Source organism: Phyllobates terribilis, unplaced genomic scaffold (genome assembly GCF_046119375.1).
Source record: "Phyllobates terribilis strain yellow unplaced genomic scaffold, ASM4611937v1 Scaffold_7__3_contigs__length_470593459, whole genome shotgun sequence".
Classification (NCBI taxonomy): Eukaryota; Metazoa; Chordata; class Amphibia; order Anura; family Dendrobatidae; genus Phyllobates; species Phyllobates terribilis.
This window is the reverse complement of record NW_027362767.1, coordinates 48,784,113-48,805,217: the sequence shown is the minus strand read 5'-3', so window position 1 is coordinate 48,805,217 and position 21,105 is coordinate 48,784,113. Positions and strand designations below refer to the sequence as shown.

The window sequence follows — 21,105 nt, the reverse complement described above, 5'->3', positions numbered from 1 at the left end:
TCCGTCCGTGCTCCCCGGGATCCTTTTGCTTGTGGAGCTCTACTCCTGAACTCCGGGCCTTTATGGTGATGGTCCCTGACCAGGTGGAGACATAGGTTATCTCCAACCTGCCCCTCGCCCCAAGGCCAGGGCACGAGGGCCACGTCCCCATCCACTGCAGGTCCACACAGGATCCACTTTCAGTGTTGAAGTTTACAATCCAGGGACCTTCAACCCAAAATGGCTGAGTATTAAGTATGAAATTATGTGTGCAAGCTAAAAGTGTGTTCTACCCTTCACCCACTACATGGTTCCCCTAACTTTTGGTTCCCCCACTCGTGATCCTGCTGAGGCAGCACTATGGTGCATATTTGCCTCCCATAGGTCAGGAGTGTGTAGTGTTGAATGTAGATTCAGGGTCCTGACCAGTGCACCTTCCTTACCTGGGTGAGGAGACACTACACCTGCTGACAGGCTGCAGTATCCCCCCTTGTGGCGACCGAACCCTCAGGGGCGCCACAATAGCCCAAGGTGTGGAGGAGTATTTTTGTTTTTGGTTATTTATTTTACCTTATACACAAGTCTTTACCCTGGAAAAGAAATTCCTTAACATATTTCACAGGAAAACCGTTTCAGTTTCGTTTTGAACGTTTTATTGTGAGCCCGTAAAAGTAGCTTAATACCTCTGACCACGTTGTTGACAGCAGTGACCTGGGGGTCAGAAATGCTTCCAGGGGCGATCCCCATGCTGTCCCCATGTCTTTTGAGCACTGTCACTATCGTTTTGGGCACCTTTTAGGCTTTCTACAGACTGCTGGGGGTGCCGCCGCAAAAATGCTCGGGTCTCCCATAGACTAACATTGGGCTCGTTGCTCGGGTCGAGCACCCGAGTATCACGGTGAGCTCGGCCCGAGCTTCGAGCACCCGAGCTTTTTAGTGCTTGCTCAACACTATTTAGGACATGTAGTAGTCATACATTATGAACATGTCAGATTACATCCAGGAAGCACACAGACAACTCTTGGATATAAAATACTACACTCCACTTAAGGAAGATCCCACCAAAAAATACACAGAGGAACTAACACATATTATCAATGGGTTTGATTCTACTTCGTCATCACTGCTGGAACTAATACCAGACAATCCCCAAACAGGTACCTTCTACTTGTTACCTAAAATACAGGGTGGGCCATTTATATGGATACACCTAAATTAAATGGGAATGGTTGGTGATATCAACTTCCTGTTTGTGGCACATTAGTATATGGGAGGGGGAAAACTTTTCCAGATGGGTGGTGACCATGGTGGCCATTTTGAAGTTGGTCATTTTGGGTCAAACTTTTATTTTTTTCAATGGGAAGAGGGTCATGTGACACATCAAACTTATTGAGAACTTTATTCTTTTCATGAGTTATTTACAAGTGTATGACCACTTTTAAAATGTGTTCAAAGTGCTGACCATTCCCTAGTTCTCCCTTTCCTTCCTTTGTATAAAATTATTTAAAATTAATAAAATTATTGGAAAACAAAGTGCTGACCATTGTGTTGGATTATCAATGCAACCCTCTTCTCCCACTCTTGACACACTGATAGCAACACCACAGAAGAAATGCTAGCACAGGCTTCCAGTATCCGTTGTTTCAGATGCTACACATCTTGTACCTTCACAGCATAGACAATTGCCTTCAGATGACCCCAAAGATAAAAGTCTAAGGGGGTCAGATCGGGAGACCTTGGTGGCCATTCAACTGGCCCATGATGACCAATCCACTTTCCAGGAAACTGCTCATGTAGGAATGCTTGGACCTCACACCCATAATGTGGTGTTGCACCATCTTGCTGGAAAAACTCTGGGAACATGCCATCTTCAGTGCATAAAGAGGGCAGCACATCATCATGGAGCAATTTCAGATATCCCGTGGAATTGAGGTTTCCATTGATGAAGAATGGCCCCACTATCTTTGCACACCATATACCACACCATACCATCAATTTTTGTGTTCCAACAGTCTTGGAGGGATCTATCCACTGTGCGTTAGTGTCAGACCAATAGTGGTGGTTTTGTTTTTTAACTTCACCATTCACAAAAAAGTTTACCTCATCACTGAACATAATGTTCTGTGTAAACTGAGGGTCCTGTTCCAATTTTTGTTTTGCCCATTCTGCAAATTCATTGGGCCGATCTGGGTCATCCTCGTTGAGATGCTGCAGCAGCTGGATTTTGTAAGGGTGCCATTTGTGAGTAGCTAATATCCGCCGAAGGGATGTTGGACTGATGCCACTCTCCAGTGACGTGCGGCGAGTGCTACGCTGTGGGCTCTTGCTGAATGAAGCTAGGAGAGCCACTGATGTTTCTTCATTAGTGACAGTTTTCTTGCGTCCACATTTTGGCAAATCCAACACTGAACCTGTTTCACGAAATTTGGCAAGCAGTTTGCTAACTGTAGCAAGGGAGATGGGTGGTCTCGTAGGGTGTCTTGCATCGAAATCTGCTGCAATGACCCGGGTACTGCGTTCACCAGACATTAACACAATTTCTATCCGCTCCTCATGTGTTAACCTCTGCGACATGTCAATGGCTGTAAACAATAAGAAACTTGTAAATAACTCATGAAAGAATAAAGTTACATTAAAACCAAGCACATCATTGTTTTTCTTATGAAATTCTCTAAGTTTGATGTGTCAGATGACCCTCTTCCCATTGAAAAAAATAAAAGTTGGACCCAAAATGGCCGACTTCAAAATGGCCACCATGGTCACCACCCATTTGGAAAAGTTTTCCCCCTCCCATATACTAATGTGCCACAAACAGGAAGTTGATATCACCAACCATTCCCATTTAATTTAGGTGTATCCATATAAATGGCCCACCCTGTACACATAAAAAAGGTAATCCTGGGAGGCCAATCATTTCTGCCATTGGGACATTAAAGGAAAATATCTCAGGCTGGGTGGAGAACATTGTGAAACCCCTGGTGAGGCGCACACCCAGCTATATCCAGGACACCACGGATATTCTCTGCAAACTGTCAGCCCTGGGCCCACTTCCGGAGGACACAATACTAGCCACCATGGATGTAGAGTCTCTCTACTCCAACATTCCTCATGAGGATGGGATTGCAGCATGCAAACATTTCCTACAAAAAAACAATCTGGCCACAGAACCAACTCTGCAATTCATCAGGTGTGTGCTCCATCACAATTATTTCTCCTTTGGGAACAGTTTATACCAACAATGTATGGGTAACGCAATGGGAAGCAAAATGTCCCCACAATATGCTAACCTATTTATGGCCAAACTAGAGGAGGACTTTTTTGTCATCTAGCTCTATTAAACCCCTAGCATACTTCCGCTACATTGATGATCTGCTAATAATCTGGACAGGCTCAAAGATGATCTGCTGACCTTCCACGATAACTTCAACAGGTTCCACCCAACCATCAAGCTCACCCTCAACTTCTCAAAATTCCAAATACATTTCCTGGACACGACCATATACATCAAAGACAACACCATACAAACATCAATTTACCATAAGCCCATAGGACGTCCGGCATATCTTAGATGGAATAGCTTTCATCCAAGACACACAAAAAAATCCATCATCTACAGTCAAGCTCTGAGGTACATTCAAACCTGTAAAGACAGCAAGGACAGAAAACTGCAGCTATTATCACTGAGGAATACATTCCTACAACCAGGATACCATCCACTGGTAATAGATGATCAGATCCACAGAGCTACAAGGATACCAAGAACTAGCCTCCTGAATTACAGACAAAGGGAGGACAACAACAGGGCACCTCTTGTGGTCATATACAACCCCCACATGAACATCCTAAGGAAAATTGGAGCTGATCTCCACCCCATATTCCACAGAGACCACAAACTGAAAGAAATATTCCCAGAACTACCACTTCTCTCCTGCAAACAGCCCCCTAACTTAAGGAATCTCCTTGTCAGAAGTGTCCTCTCCTCACGATCAGTAACGGACACATTCCCATGCAAAAACAAAAAAATGCAAAACTTGTACCCACATATTAACATCAAATACAGGCCATATACCAAACACAAATCAGGACTACAAAATCATGGATGTCTTTTCATGTACATCCTCCATTGTGGTGACATGATACAATGTACAAGGTGCCCAGAAGGAGTTTATATTGGAGAAACTATGCAAAAACTGCAAACGAGAATGAATTTACACAGACACACAATTAAGAATGAACTGGACGCGCCTTTGGAAAAACATTTCTCTGGCCCCGGGACACTGTATGAAAGATCTAAAAGTTTTAATACTAAAAGGTCACTTCAAGGACGACCTTGGGAATTCAAATTGATAAGGATGTTCAATTCCCTGACAACAGGACTCAATCTAACACCTGGGTTTATGACTCACTACATGGACACAATTCACACCTTCAGGCAATTAAACATTCCCAAGGACTCTCATTTTGCAACAAAAAAACTAATTTGATCTCCCGAACTTATCAGTAGGAGGCATCACAACTTACACCTCATGAACAAATGTCTTGTTGAAACATCTCTCAAATGTTGTGCCTTTTGTCTTATGAATTCATTTGTAATCTTGCCTTACGAAGGAGCCTCTGTGCAGTGAAAGCTTGTGTGTATATATGTATATGTATATATATATATATATATATATATATATATATATATATATATATATATATATATATATATATATATATATATATATATATATATATATATATATATATATATATATATATATATATATTTTTTTCTGGTTAGCCAATAAAGGTGTCACTCCGAGAATACTTTTGTAATTTTTGGCATAAAAGTATTTACATTGATTTTTCTGGCTAGCACGGTACCACAATATAACTTTGTATTGTACATCACGACAAGCAAAGCAATTTTTTGTTTTAGCCCCAACTGTATGGTGGAACCCTTTTGCTTTTCCACAACTCGCCTCTCCTAGCTCCTTTCCCCACTTTCCTGGATGAAGAATGCTCTCGTAATTGCTGGTTTCTAGGAGATTTTGGGGTAGTTTGGTGGGACCAGAGAAAAATTGCCCAGAATTGGCAAGTATGTGTCTAATCCAAGAATTAGTGTCATACATATCACAGATAACAGTGTCATGTAATGCCTCCTATGCAAACGCCACAGGAAAAAAACTCAAAGGACCCTGGTCCAACAGCCACGTCTGTAGTCTGTAACTACTGGACCAGAGCTGTGTGATCCATCTACACCTTCAGCATCCCCTTCTGATGAATAAGTCCTAGCGGCGTCATAATGTCACAGTCTCCTGGTAATCAGAAGAGGTGCTGGGGATATTGCAGGTAAAAAGTGGTTCACAGGACTCTGGTCTGGTGGCCAAAGACTATTGAAGGTGATTGCCAGACTAGGGACTTGCAAATCTTTTTTCACAATTCTAGCAGACACTTTATGGTAAAATTACTTGAGCCCTATAAGGTGGCAAAATTTAAGGACTAATAAAACCAATGTAGTGCAGAAATAAAATCCTCATGCAAATACGTATAACCCACTAAAGAAAGCATGATTATGACCAAATATCACCATAAGTTATAATAAGCTTTATTGGTACACAGTAAAAAAAATACAAAAAATCTGTATAAAAACATGACATATAATCTACACAATGTAAAGGAGAAAAAAGGCTGAAGTGGCAGGGCAAATCAAGAACCTCAGAATAAACCAAAGGTAAAGATGACTTGTGTTATGATATATTCATATATATGAGTGTCACCTGAGACCAAAATACATATATTCAAGTGCAGATAGTATAGAGTAAATAGTAAGTATAATTCTAATAATCCATGGTGGCAGCCATTCTAGTGAAAGCACATATATAGTGAAACCATCTACAGTTGAAACCAGTTTACATACAGTACACTATATAAAAAGACACATCTGCATGTTTTTCTCAATATCTGACATGAAATCAGAATAAACCTTTCCCATTTTAGGTCAATTAGGATTACCATCATTTTTAATATTTGCCAAATGCCAGAATAATGAGAGACCGAGAATGTTTTAAGGCATTTTTATTACTTACTGCAAAGTCAGAAGTTTACATACATTTCATTAGTATTTGGTACCATTGCCCTTAAACTGAATGACTTGGGTCATATGTTTGGGATCTCCTTCCACAAGCTTCTCACAATAGTTGGTGGGAATTTGGGCCCATTCCTCCTGACAAAACTGGTGTAACTGATCAAGGTTTGTAGGTCGTCTTGCTCGCAGCCTTTTCAGTTTTGCCCATAAATTTTCAATAGGATTGAGATCAGGGCTTTGTGATGGCCACTCCAAAACATTGACTTTGCTATCCTTAAGGCACTTTGTTACCATTTTGGCAGTATGCTTCGGGTCATTGTCCATTTGAAAGACCCATTTCCGCTCAAGCTTTAACTTCCGGGCTGATGTCTTGAGATGTTGCTTCAGTATTGCCACATAATCTTTTCTCATGATGCCATCTATTTTGTGAAGTGCACTAGTCCCTCATGGAGCAAAACAACCCCACAACATGATGCTGCCACCCCCGTGTTTCACAGTTGGGATGGTGTTGTTAGGCTTCCAAGCTTCTCCCTTTTTCCTCCAGACGTAATGATGGTCATTAAGCCCAAAAAGTTCAATTTTAGTTTCATCAGACCACAGGACATGTCTCCAAAAATTAAGGTCTTTGTTCCTGTGTGCATTTGCAAACATTATTCTGGCTTTTTTATGTTTCTTTTGGAGTAATGGCTTCTTCCTGGCAGAGTGGCCTTTCAGCCCATGTTGATACAGTACTAGTTTCGCTGTGGATATTGACACAATCTTACCAGCTTCCGCCATCATCTTCACAAGGTCTTTTGCTTTTGTCCTTGGGTTGATATGCACATGTCGGACCAAAGCACGTTCATCTCTGGGACACAGAACCCATCTCCTTCCTTAGCGGTATGATGACTGGACATTCCCATCTTGTTTGTACTTGCGTATAATTGTTTGTACAGATGAACAAGGCAACATCAGGTATCTTGAAATTGTACCCAAAGATGAGCCAGACTTGTGCAAGTCCACAATTCACTTCCTGATATCTTGGCTGATTTCTTTAGACTTTCCCATAATGCTACACAAAGAAGCAGTGTGTTTCAGGTGTGCATTAAAATAGATCCACAGGTGTGTATCTAATTAACTCGGATGTTGCCAAAAAAACTATCAGAAGCTTCCAAACACATGACATCCTCATATGGGCAGTCCAGAATTGTTACAAGGCATAGTAATCTTAGTGTATTTAAACTTTTGACTTTGCAGTAAGTATTAAAAATGCCTTAAAACTTTCTTTCTTTCTCATTATTCTGGCATTTGGCAAATATTAAAAATGATGGTAATCCTAACTGACCTAAAACGGGAAAGGTTTATTCTGATTTCATGTCCGATATTGAGAAAAACATGCATATGTGTCTTCTTATATAGTGGATATAAACTTCTGCTTTCAACTGTACATATATAATAGAGTCCGATAGAAATATACTAACCAGAGGTAATGGGAAAGTCAAGATGCCCAGCCAGTCTGTGACGCGTTTCACACATTGTGTTTCATCAGGGGCTTATCAGCTTCATCAGCTTTTTTTGTAGCAATATTTAGAGACTGTATAATTGTTATTAACATGGTAGTATGATGGTCCACATCCTACCATCCAAGAAAACGGCCAGGATTTGGTCCTGCTTGTACGTTAGAACCTTCTCACTCTGCAACTTGTGTTCTTATGGGTACTGAATACTGAACAAAAAATGATGATTTTCACAGATTTGTCTGCATAGCTATGTTCTTGATTGTTGTGATGACAGCCAGAGAAGAGTGTTCTAGTTTTTTGGAAGTCAGCGACTGTCCTAGAATATTGAGAACGTTTTTTGGAGAATCTAGGTGGCCTAGTCCTAAACATCTAAGCTTTCCATCATGCTATTACTGGCTCTATGCCCAAGCTGCTGATTTTTTTTTTTGCAACTGTGGCTGAATTGAAAGGTCTTCTCCTCGAGCTGGCTAACCCTGGCTCTCACGTCGATCTTTACTCAGCACTGGTTATGCATGGTAATCCTGAGGAAATGTAGATGACTTTGCTGACAAAGTGATGTTGATAGAATATCAGCCCGAGGTGTCTGACTTAAATGTTTGCACTGATTGACAGCTGAGAGCTTTCAGTCTGCTACCAAAATGACAGCGCTTTACAAGCATATTACTCTTATTTTTTTTTTTTGCTGAGAGTTTGAAATATGTCTGTGAAAGAAACACAAGGTTTAGATGTTTTTAGTATTTTTTTTCTATATTAAGCTACCACGACTGAGAGTTCACATTGAATTTTTTTTCATAGTTTTCATAAGGTTGTAGAATCAAACTGGTGAACCTCTTTATTCAATGCTTGTCATCGTATGACTGAACGTTTCCTCCGGGATTGTTTTTATGATGCGTCATCAGGTCATTTGTGGCTCGCGTCGTCTGGTCTCTTGTGGCTCATGATGACAATATTGATAGCATTTTTTCAAAAAGAAATCTTCTCTTTGGTTCGTTTTGAGAATTTTTCATATTTTGATGCTGAAGGCATCATGCATGTAAACTTATTATGGCTCCAGTCAAGGTTCGAGTTGCATGGAGCCATATTTATTGTAACACCTACTGATTTCTATGGGACCATATTTTACCACCAAGGTCCATCAATTTCATGTTCAATGGATGCTGCAATGCTTTTAGGGAAGAATACAGTGACGCAAGATACTATTGTATACGGCTTCGTAGGAACTCCATATGGTGCCGTATGGGCTCTCATGCACTGTTTTGTCATATGCATAAGACTTTGATAATCACTCTGCCCAGCTCCAGCAGCGACCTAATGGCTTGGACCTCCGTTCTATTGTTCCCTAGCACTCAACAGTATCCATTTAGTAGGATAAAGAGCACCAGGTGATGTCAGACCCAGTGACATATATAAATAGGTAATTACCTGCCAAATATTGACTGGTGATCAAGGTTCTTTCCTCCTTCCACGTTGTCCAGTTCCAGCAGCAGCAAGTTCTTCTGACCTATTGCTCCCAGTACTCGGGGCCATCCTGTTGGAAGAGCAACCATCACCAGAAGATATTTATTAAAACATGCATCCACTGGCCACACATTGCCTGGTGGTCAAGGTTCTACCTTTGTAGCTCCTTGTTCCTTGGACGTTTTGGATTCCTCCTGTTCCTGACCTTGGATTGTTTGAGTATGCTTCTTCCTTGTCCTTCGGACACCCATACTTACTAACATTTAAAATGCAAACTTAGGAATAAGATTGTCCCCAAAACAGCCACATTCGGCATGGTGGTGCCAAACCTTTTTGGGTTCAGTTGCCAAAATTGGTCCATCAGTTGGAAACCTCTCCTGATAATTTTTGTTATTACTCCTGGTCCTGACTCCTGACTGTTTCCATGTCCCTGACCCATCCTCCTGGTACTATACCTAGAATCTGTAATCGTACTCCTGGTGTTGACCTATTACTTGCTGCAGACTTCGTTCCTAGCTCTGTCCCTGACTTCCCCTAATTTTATCTCTGTTGCCTTGAAGCTTATATCTATAGGACGCTATTAATAATTTTTTCTATTACAAAATCACAAAATCACAAGGCTTTACGCTTCCTATGTTTCAGCAGGAAGAATTTCTAATAATTCATGTTTCTAGTAATATACAATATCTGCATTTACCAGACAACAGGCGTTTCTTCTCGTTGGGCCATCATAAACAATGCTTCAGAGATAATCAGCGAGTGACCTTAAACAAGAAAATCCTGCTCTGTGCTACTAACAACCACCGAGGCAGGGCTATGACAACCATGCTCGGTTTTAGCTTTTATTAAGTTATGATGATCCACTTTGCGTGGTGCTTGCTGTCATCTGCAAGGGTAATGTTCTCCAGAGATAATTAGCAAGTGACCTTAAAGAAAAATCCATACTCTTATTCAATGCGAAAATCTCATTATTTTTTATGAGTTGTAGCCTAAAATATCAGCACTGCAATTAATACAGGACCATATCGAAATATGTGTATATATTAGGTACATATATACAGTACAGACCAAACGTTTGGACACACCTCATTTAAAGATTTCTCTGTATTTTCATGACTTTGAAAATTGTACATTCACACTGAAGGCATCAAAACTATGAATTAACACGTGGAATTATATAGTTAACAAAAAAGTGTGAAACAACTGAAAACATGCCTTATATTTTAGGTTCTTCAAAGTAGCCACCTTTTGCTTTGATGACTGCTTTGCACACTCTTGGCATTCTCTTGATGAGCTTCAAGAGGTAGTCACCGGAAATGGTCTTCCAACAATCTTGAAGGAGTTCCCAGAGATGCTTAGCACTTGTTGGCCCTTTTGCCTTCACTCTGCGGTCCAGCTCAGCCCAAACCATCTCGATTGGGTTCAGGTCTGGTGACTGTGGAGGCCAGGTCATCTGGCGTAGCACCCCATCACTCTCCTTCTTGGTCAGTGATGGGTGTTTCGGGCTGTTTGCCCTCGTCAGTGCAAAGTACGAGAACTGATTTGGCTAGGTTAGAGGCTCTGGACTGAGGTCTAAGGGGTAACGTTTCTCCTTGGGGAGAGTGACACACCGGCTCTGGCATGTCAAAGTAAGGAGGCTGATTGAAAATTCTGATTGAAACACCCCGAAACAACGTGACTGCAAATTGAGATTATGATTTGGCTTTTATCCTAAGTCATATTGCACGACTCATTAAAGGGTTGATTGTGACTTGTAGGATCGCTGCTTCCAATAGGTGGCGCTATAGAGTTCAAGTTCGCTTTTTCTCTGAAGAGGCAATTTGCACACAAAAAATTCTAATTTTTCAAAACCCAAATTTTTGGTGACTTGATTGGCATACTGGCCTCCATTTTACTTTATGTTTTTAAGGACATGGAAGGGGTTAAAATGAAATTAAAACCCATTATTCTCACTCTGCACCTCACTTGTCCTGGTGCTGCATCTCCTCCACCCAGTCCTCCTCTGGCTTGCTTTCTCCCTCTTGCTCCGGGCTTCTGTGCCGTCTTAACTAGTTGGCTCTTGTAACGTGGACGATGTCTCAAGTGACGGTATCATATTGTGGGACATTGCACATGATGTTGCATGAGGCCTCCTCATCCCCAGCAGCTCCAAAACGTGAAGAAGATTGAAATTGTAAGACTGGAGCTGGAGGTTGAGAGCAAGCAATCAGAGGCTTGGGTGGGGAGTTGTGGTGTCTGAATAGATGAGGAGCCAGATGAGTACATTGTTTTTTTATGTTAAAGGAGTTGTCCAGGACTTTAACATCTTTAGGGTAGATCATCTATGTCTGAGATGTGGGGGTGCGACCCCTGACCCCTAGCCCATCAGCTGTTCCCAGTCTTGACGACAGCCGGAACTCCTCAGATACAGCTCCGTCAATGGAATAGTGGCCGCTGCTGGGTATTGCACATCTATCACCTATCGATTTGAAAAGGGGGCGGATGTGCAGTACCTGGTTGTGGCCACTATACAGTCGACTGAGTTGTGCTGTGCAGCTTAGTAACTGATCAGTTCTGGCCGCCACTGACACTGGGATAAGCTGATTGGTGGGGGTGCCGGGTGTCACACCCCCACCGATCAAACGTTGATGACCTATCCTAAGGATAGGCCATCAATGTTAAAGTTCCGGACAACCACTTTAAAGGGAACCTGTCACCAGGTTGGGCCGATATGAGATACAGCCACCACCTTTCAGGCATGCTGTATATAAGCCCCCGATCCAACCTGAGAGAGAAGAAAAAGAGCTTTTATTATACTCACCTGGGGAGCGGTCTGGTCCGATGGGTGTCGCTGGTCTTGGTCCGGCGCCTCCCTTCTTCTTACGATCACCGTCCTCCTTCTTGCTTCGTGTGGATAACGTGTCCCTATGTCATCCACACAGTCTCCCCAGCATCGTGCTCCTGCGCAGGTGTACTTCTCTGCCCTGTTGAGGGCAGAGCAAAGAACTGCAGTGCGAAAGCGCCGGGAGATCTTTGACCTTTCCCGCACCAAGACGGGACCGCCACCCAGGTGAGTATAATAAAAGCTCTTTTTCTTGTCTTGCAGGTTGGGTTGGGGGCAGATATACAGCATTATCAAATGCTGTATATGAGGGCTGAAAGGTGGCGGCCATATCTCATATTGGCCAAACCTGGTGACAGGTTCCCTATAAGCCCCTCCTTTTACAATCCAGAGCATAATAAACGGCTTTTACCAGCCGTTCATGTTGACTAAGTTTGACACAGGTTGAATTTCCCGGCTAAGCTGAAGCAAATCTGGGGAATTGAATTTCTGCATATTTGCCCTTCTCATTTATATATTACGGCAAAAACCTAAATGAAATAGGAGATTTGATCTAAAGGTACATGGTGTTAATTTTGTCCAAGTGATGGGTCCTTGTATTGGTAATAGAAGTTTATACTAGAGCTGCATGAACCAATCACACAGAGAGTATCTGAGAATGTAAAGTGCTAAGTTTTGCATTGTGTGTAGCTTGTTGAGGACCGTGTGGACTGGAGGTCTCTATAACTAGGTCAGAACTATGATCATATGATATAAGCCTCTTTTAGGAAATTGAGTTTGAGAAGCAATTGGCTGATGGTCAGGGCCAGTGAACTCTACAGAATAGGTGCAGAGCGAGAGAAATTCTGAGTAAGGATATGCAACAAGGGATGCATTGTTATCTTTAGTCCATATTGTCGTCAAAAAGCTAGCTGTGGCTAAGTCAGGTAAGGAGGACTATGATTACATGACCTAGACTTCCTTGATAGAATTGAGTTTGAAAGACAATTAGAAATATTAAGAGTAAATCTTATGATCCTGGAATATAATTCTTACAGAATAGGTGCAACATGAGGGAAGTCCTCAGTGAGAACATACAGTAAGGGATGCATTGTCTGTAACTGTGGCGCCCCTGATGCGCATTAGTGCCACAGATCCTAGAGGGGTGCGTGGACGGATTCCTCCACAAGAGGCTCTCACAGCATACACACACCTCCACCTTCCACCTCAGACCACCAGAGGGAGCCCGGATAGGGATATAAATAGGGAAGGTGGAGTTAGGCAGTCAGTAGTTCCTCTGAAGAGTTCAGCAAGTACAGGTCTGAATGCAGAGTCGAGCTCAGTCTGAGGAGAGCCCTTGCAGAAGTGATACTGCAGTGGAGCTCAGTCAGTTTAGTCAGACTCAGTTGTAGCTCAGAATAGTGAGCTTAAGGAGTGCCGACGCCATAAGAGTGGTGAAGCGCGGCAAGCTGCCGCTAATGTGTATAGCCTAGTGAGGGCCTCGAGCGAGGCCAAAGGCTAGAGGAGTGAGTAGCATTGGGGGCAGAGGAGCTGTACAAGCTCACCCCAGGAAACATATACCGGACACCAGGTCCGCGTCTACAGGGCCGTATATCCCCCTGTAGAGACAACCGGAGACCCCTGGAAGACTTCTGGTCCCAGGATCACCCAAGAGCTGATACGTACCAGAGCCAGGAGTCACGGAGGCCCCGCAAGCTGGGAGCGTGTACTCCAAGAGAAGGCCCTACCACAAAGTCAGCCAGTGCAGGACAGAGACAAAGTTAGGTCTAGCTTCAGGCAGGTCAAAAACTTACTACACAAAGGCAAGAAACAGGAGGCCCTATACCCGCTCACTGGGGAGAAGCCTGATATGCACCCTTCACCCTACAGTGCTCCGGAATGTGCCTGAACACCCATCAGTAAAAGGTACTGAAGTAAACTGTGTGTTTGCCTATCCTTCTCCAGACCCGGCTGGGTCCCCCCACTGTCCCGCATCCCTACATCCATGCTGCCCTGAGGCCTAGCTCCACCTGTGGGGAGCCATTCCACCCAAGCTGCCTTAACACCGGCCTCAGCGGGCTGCCGCAGCACTGGTGATCCTCACCAGACACCACAGGTGGCGTCACGAACTTTCATATAATTATCCACCCTTTTAAAGAGAGGCCCAGGGTACGGGCTCGGGAGCTGACTACCGCGACATCCCCCGAAACTAACAACAAGGCCCGGGAACCGAGTCCTCCCCATCCACTGGGCTCGTCATAACTAGATGAGGATATGTTCACTGGAAGTGTTGGTGACCAGGTCAGGTCAAGACTATGATTATATGACATGGGCATCATCAAAATTGACTTTCAGAGCAATTGGGAAGTTTAAGGAGCAAGTTTGAGGCAGTCAGTGCTACAGAATATGTGCAGCATGATTTCCCTTAGCAAAATCACGCAATAAGGGATGCATTGTGGCAAGCTAGTTGGGTACAGTATGAAATGGAGATATATGACTTTGTCTGGGAAGAACTTTGATAATGTGATATAGGCTGTGTCAAATAAATTGAGTTTTAGGGCACTTGGGAATAAAAAAAGATGATCTGATGGTCCTGGACATTGAATTCTACAGCATTGGTGCGAGAACATACAATAAGGGATGTATTTTGAGTAGCCAGTTGAGGACTGTGTTGACCGGAGGCATCTATGACCAGTTCAGGCCAGAACTATGAGTATGTGATGTAGGGTTTCTCAAAAGAAATGGACTTTTAGGAGAACTTGGAATATTAGAAGCAACTCTGATGGTCCTGGTCAGTGAGTTCTAGAGAGTATGTGCAGTACGAGAAAAGTCCCAAGAGAAATTATGCAATAAAGGATGAGGTTCAGAAGTCATTTTGGTTTATGCAACTTGGAATAATATTGAAAGCAAGGCTGAATGTCCCGAAAAGTGATTTCTATAGAGTAGGTGCAGCACGGGAGAAGTCACAAGTGAGAATATGCAGTAACGTAGGATGAGGTTAAATGGGTCATTGGTTTAGGCAATTCGGAATATTGGAAACAAGGCTGAAGGTCATGAACAGTGATTTCTACAGAATAGGTGCAGCACAGGAGAAGTCTCAAGTGAGAATATGCAACAAAGGAACATGAAGTTCACAGATCCTCGGTTTATGGATATGAGAATTGTGTATTTAAGGTGGCATTGTCTTTAAGTAAGCAATCCAGCCATTTCTGTAAAGACGAATATACAAGCAGCCGACGCGGGTATTCCCAATACTATGTCCTTTCAGCAACCCTTAAAAAGTGAAATGGCTGCTTTCAACGGTGTCACCGAAAAAGATTAGGAACATATTTTATGGGGAAGTCTGGAGAGGAGTATTAGACCTAAAACGGCTGGTTCCTGGCAGACATCTAATTGTTACACTGTAACATTGCTGCAGGCACTTTTCTCTGATTTAATTAGAGTAACGGTGGTGTTTTTCCTTTTTTGCAAAAAGGCTTTATTATGTAGAAATGAAATATGTATAAATTTAATTTTTAATCTTGTCACTACAGAGGGAAAAGAATGAATTGACTCTTCATTTAATATCCACATTAGAAAAAAAAAAGTTGAAGGAACAGAAATGAAGTAGACAGTATCACAAGTGTTTACAGCATGAAGATTATAGAAGGGGAATGGATTCGAAGAGTCGGAGTCGGCTTCTTATCTGTGATTAAAGGGAGACTCCAGTGAAAAACTTGATTTTCCAATTGAAATGAAAAAGTCCTTAGACTTCTTAAAGAGGACACTAAACTTTCTATGCTGCGCACAAACGAGTCCTGAGAATTGCAAAAATGGCCAGCCACCAGAGGTGACCACAATGGATACTCCTGCTTTTACGAGACCAAAGTGTTCAACCTCTTCATGTTACTTAAGGAATAACCATCATTTTAATTTGGATTTCAAAAGTCAATTATGTACATGAAAATAAGCAACTTTGTAAATATGTCTTATCAAAGAAATCTGCTTCCTTCTCTGTCTGGGATGATTTTTCATTCTCAGTTCAGGGGTAAAATCTGTTTAGAGTAAAGACTGACTTTCCCCTTACTGAGATTGGAGATGACGATTGGTGATTTTAAAATTCTATGGAGGAGGAGCTAGAGGCACAGACATTCCACTGCAAGTTCTCCTAGAACCTTATGAGCACCAACTGTCATCTCCTATCTGAGTGATGGAGAGAAGTCTGCATTCAATGAAGAAAGATTTTACTCATGAGTTCAAAATTTAGGGATGAATGTTAAGTCCAGGAGTAGAAAAAAAGCAGATTTCTCCAGTAAGATGTATTACAAAATTTCTTACTTGCACTTGTACTGTTGATTTTTTATTATTATTATTATTATTAATTAGCGGCCTTCGGCTCTGTCAAGCCATGGCAACTTGATGGTTGAACGATCTTTAGGAAGATCGATCTTGTGCAAGCCTAGATAGGCCCACCAGAGTCTTCTCCACCGTTATCTTGATAATATCAAACCATCGGGTTGCTGGTATTCCTTTTCATCTTGTTCTTTCTATTTATATTTTTTAAAAAACAAACAGTTACTCCTTAAAGGAATTGTCCACTTTGTGACTATGCAATAGGCTTTTTGCTAGTATGCAAAGTAAGTGATGCAACACAAAGGAAGGGCTCAATAAGTCTAGACCTCATTCCTTTACCATCCCCCCCCCCCAAAATGCTCTGATTTTTTTTTTTATTAGGTAGATATTTATGGAATTCAATTTGTATCATGCAATAAATAACGTGACCATTCTATCTGGTGGTGAAATGAAAAGAAAATTTAAAAAGCCTGGCGTGGTATTTTGATTGAATTTGATTGATTTTAAACTATAAATTGGTCTTCTGTCCATGGCTACTTAAAGTACCTGTCACGGGTATACCATGAAACCATGGTGTCTGCTTTCACATACTCCTGCACTGGTTAGAAGCACTTCACCGTTTTATTAAACAGTGCAGGTTTCCTCCTTACTGGTAGTGCAGAGGTTAATCTGTTCAATTGAGAGCTCCTGAAGCTTTTCTGCTATGTTCGTCTCAGCTGTTCAGTGTTGGCCACTCCCCTCGCCTCTGGCACGTAGAGATTGCCAGTATTAGTTCATACTTCCTGGTTCTGGAGTTGGGGGTGCTGGTTGTTTGAGAAGGTGTTTGGAGTGTTGTTCTAAAGATTGTCACTTGGTGATTTGTCTGTTTGCATATCCTCATCCTTTCCTATTTGGTTTTTCCTTCCTTAACTCCCCTGTGTTCGACTCTGTTGTATTGAAGTGCATTTTTCTATGATTGGTATTTTCATTTATCCCTGTTCAACTTCCCTTGTTTGTCTGGTTTGTGTATTTTTATACACTACAACTCCCCACTTCCCTGGGTGGTGGAAGGGACAGATAAGGGCTGATTTAGGAGCTCAGCAAGGCACATGGCCCCAGCGTCTTCACCATCATAAGTATTTTGGGGAGCAGGGATAGACTAGAGCACCCCCTAGCTTGAGCGATAGGGAAGGAACCCTAGCATCAGAATATCCTGCAACAGTGCCATGACAGTACCATAGCAGACTTTTTTTTATAAATTTCACCATTGAATAGGTATAAATAATGTATGTTCCCCGTATGTAGTAGAATACTCACCGGCTGTCATCTTCTGCTGTTTCCAGCTGCACTCCAGTCCTCTTCTGCACCATGTGACCAGAGTTATGACTAGTCAGATCACTCCAGGATTTGAACTGTGGAACTGCAAACCCACAGTTCTAGTTATCTAGTTCTAGTCCCGGAGTGGTACTTTTATGTAGCCATGGACAGAAGACCAATATATACTTGAAAAATCAAAGTCCCTATTCATTGTGTTGTGAAGCTCCGATAGCTTTCATACAACAAATCCTTATTGGAGAATACAGAATGAACCAGGCTTATAGGACCACAATGACCCCAATACAAATGAAGAGATCTGTTATAGGTACCAATGTCGTGCATCATTATGCAGTCAACTAAAAATCTATCTGCAGATGCTGAATGAATATGATGGAGAGATGTCCTATCATAGTTATCCAATAATGAAGACCTAAATAAAATGCAAGATTTCTAAATATTCTACAGGATTGTTTTACAAAATCTGATATTAGTGATGACCTGTATGTACTAGAACATATGTTTGAGAGGCGGGGAGAAAAGAATAATTGGATGTGGTCTAGCTCAAAGATCTCAAATACCTGAATCTGATTTATTAAATATACTTCCAGTAACTCAACCTTTTTGCATTGTAAAAAACCTTTCTACGATATAGACTAACACTTTAGCAATGTTTCAGATACCGGGATGGTGCGGTGGCTTAGCAGACTAAGGAGTTAGCATATGGAGCCTGCAGCACTCACGAGACTGTGGTTTTATATCTGGCAAACAGCAGACTCTGAGGGATTAGAAAACATGGCGTTTGCGGAGAGAGATTAAGGAGCGTGAAGCAGAGGGTGTGGAAGCTCCACCGGAACAGTATCAGCTGGGAATCCCAAATCCGTACAGAACTTCTCAGCATTACAGCTTGGCTGCAATGTCTTCACTAAATCTTAATCTGCAAGATAAATACTAGATAAGTCTGATATCTGGGGATAAGGGTGGGCAAAAGCAAAGGTGGACAAAATGGAGAATACATTTTGGGTCCTTCTGAAAGTTGGGTTTTATGGCCAAGATCCCAACCAGTTGTCCCATACAAGACAGTAAGCCAGCAGAAGAGCAGTGTCTACTTTCTTAAGTGCTGAAGTGGGCTATATTTTTCCTTGACTAGTTGAGTGATGTTGAAGGACACCTGAAAGTTTCAGTTGACCAAATAGCAAGTCATGCCTACAAAAGTAGATGAATTAGCGACCAGACTGTCAGGAGGAGCAATCATGAAAAGAAGACCATAAGGGAAAATTAGCACTTGTAGCTAGAATGTGAATGCCAGAGCAGGGGCCCAAAGAAAACCTGTCACTTGCTATAAATGTTATTTTTTGTACTTGGTGTAAATGCCGCTGTTCTCCTGAATCCAGCAATGTTTTTCTTTTGTTTTTGCGCCTCTCCGATCCTGAGATATGGCTCCATCTTTCATGTATATAAATCTATTTCTTTAACAAAGATCCACAACTTTTTCTCTGTGGCAGAATTCATTAGGGCCACGCCTAGTTGTCTAACAGGGACTATGTTTATATTCAGGAAAGAGGGAACCATATTTCTGGAATGGAGAGGCCCAGAATTCAGGAGAACAGCGGCATTTACACCTGAAATTACATATTTATGGCAAGTTAGAGGTCTTTTTTAGTAGCTGGATTGAAGAAACCTGCCTTGTCAGGGTGGGGGCAGTGGTAGAGACCTTTTAGGTCAGGCGGTGGAGGTCTAGGGCAGGTGCCTCTTGTGCCCTCTATAATCCAACACAACTTTAGATCCTACAGAGGTTTAGCTTTCTTAAAGTCTGGCTCTCGGGCCTCTACCACCTTCAAACTAGAGCTTTTGGAAGGTTTCTTGTGCGGAATGCTGGGATGTTCCATCAGTAGAACCGGTGTCCAATCAGACATTCAAGGACCAGGCAATGGGGTGTGGGTTGGGCGAAGAACAGGCATGGAGGAGGTGTAAAAGTTTTGGATGTCGAACTTCACAAGCCACTAGAATCTACCTTCCAAAATGTGCAACTGTAAAATTGGCAAATGTTAGTTATGCAGGCAAGGGCAGATAGAGCCTACAGAAGCTGTAATGGGGGCACCAATAACTTTCCCAAGAACGGATATAATTAAAAGCTAAGTGCTCTATAATATGTATTTAGTTTTACAATGCAAATTCTTCCTCCATTATTCCTAAATCAACAGTAATTCTTGTCTCCATTGAATTCTGACCATGGAGTCTTACAGTTGCTGAGCTTTTACAAGTGCGGAAAGGGTTAACTACTTTGGCGTGCATGAAATCACAGTGCAATAATACAGGGTCGCTGTCTCACATTGAGGAATGAAAAAAAAAAGTGTCAGCTCAAGCCAATAAAGTCCTTTATTTGAATGCCATTAATGGGTTTGGCAGTCGGCCCCGCCATTTACATCAGAGGAGCACAGCACAGATTAAGAGAGGCTGGATGCTAATTTGCACATATGGAAATACTCTGCCTCTCAGTTGCGATGGCTCTGTTGTGGACAGATGGAATTAGCGAGCACTCTGAAGCCGTGAAGGCAAACACATATCTGAGAAAAAAAAATAGAAAAAAGACTCTTACACAAGGAACGGAAATCAAATAAATACATTTGTGATCTGTCTCCAGTGCTCAATACAGAATTAAACAATGATAATGGACTGGCAGCGGGTGGAGAGGGCCTCCAAAACGCGTTTAGCAGTAATTATTTAACGATAGCCCTTGGTGATTCCAATAAATTCTTATAAATAGACTGAAGAGGTGATTGAAACTTCCCCCATTATAAGCGACGAGACTCTTAGGAGGAATTTATCGCCTTCTCCCAAGTTATGGTAATTTGTATTCAACATCGTCTAAAAACACCCACAAATATCAGAAGTTTCTGAAAAGCTGACTCGTGAGGTTATTTAATCAGATTTGTATCGATGGCCACTAGAGATGAGGGAATCTGGTGAAATTCGGCTGGGAAATTCGATCTGCAAATTTATTCAATGAAAATCGAATCGAACGTGCACTGAATGCTGGTGAGATTTCGGGAAGGGATTAAAAAAAATATATATATTATGCTCACCTTGCCCATCACCTTTTCCACCATCAAGGCTCTCTGCTAGGTCCTCTACTTGCTCCGTCCAACTGGCTTTGGACTTCAATCTTCGCTTCAGTCTTCACTAGAGATGAGCGAACTCGAAATGTAAAGTTTGGAGTTCGTACCAGACACCCAATGTCCGTTGCTGAACTCAGAACAAAGACTTCTCCCGGGAGTCTGTTTTAGTGTTTGGAGAAAGAGAAAGAGTTGGGTCTCCGTTGATCTCTATTGGGTTCAGGATCAAGTTCGGGTACAGTTCTGGCACCTGATCCGAACTTTGGACTCAAGTAAGGTCAAGCCCAACAAACCCGAGCTTCCACAGGTCCACTCCTCCTTAGTCTTCACTATTTGGCTGGACAGGCTGCAATTTTTCAAGATTTAATGGAATCGAAATGCAAAAAATTTGGATTCTGGTGAATCCTAATTTCTTTTGGTAATTTTTGTTCTAAATTCTATTTGCCATGAATCAATTTCAAGGCTATCCCTACTATGGCATTCATGATAATGAGGGGCCCAGTTTAGGCTTGAAAAATCCCTCTACGGTATTGTCTGTAAGATCTTGTGCTGGGCTCT

The 21,105-nt window shown here is 42.1% G+C and overlaps 1 protein-coding gene across 3 annotated transcripts in view; it reads right to left on the bottom strand.

Moving 5' to 3' along the window:
* Window positions 1-1,101: 1,101 nt before the first annotated feature.
* LOC141152857 (uncharacterized) overlaps window positions 1,102-21,105 on the bottom strand; it is a 36,233-nt gene continuing 16,229 nt past the window's right edge. Inside the window, exons 2-3 of one of the 3 annotated variants that reach the window (XM_073637503.1) lie at window positions 8,971-9,076; window positions 1,102-2,561 (exon numbers count right to left, since the gene is read on the bottom strand). In XM_073637503.1, the coding sequence (XP_073493604.1) occupies window positions 1,630-2,553 (924 nt within the window). In that variant the 5' untranslated portion in view covers window positions 2,554-2,561; window positions 8,971-9,076 and the 3' untranslated portion in view covers window positions 1,102-1,629. Of the gene's footprint in view, window positions 2,562-8,970; window positions 9,077-19,798; window positions 19,999-21,105 lie in introns of those variants that run through there. The other 2 variants (XM_073637504.1, XR_012247172.1) reach the window with 2 other exon arrangements.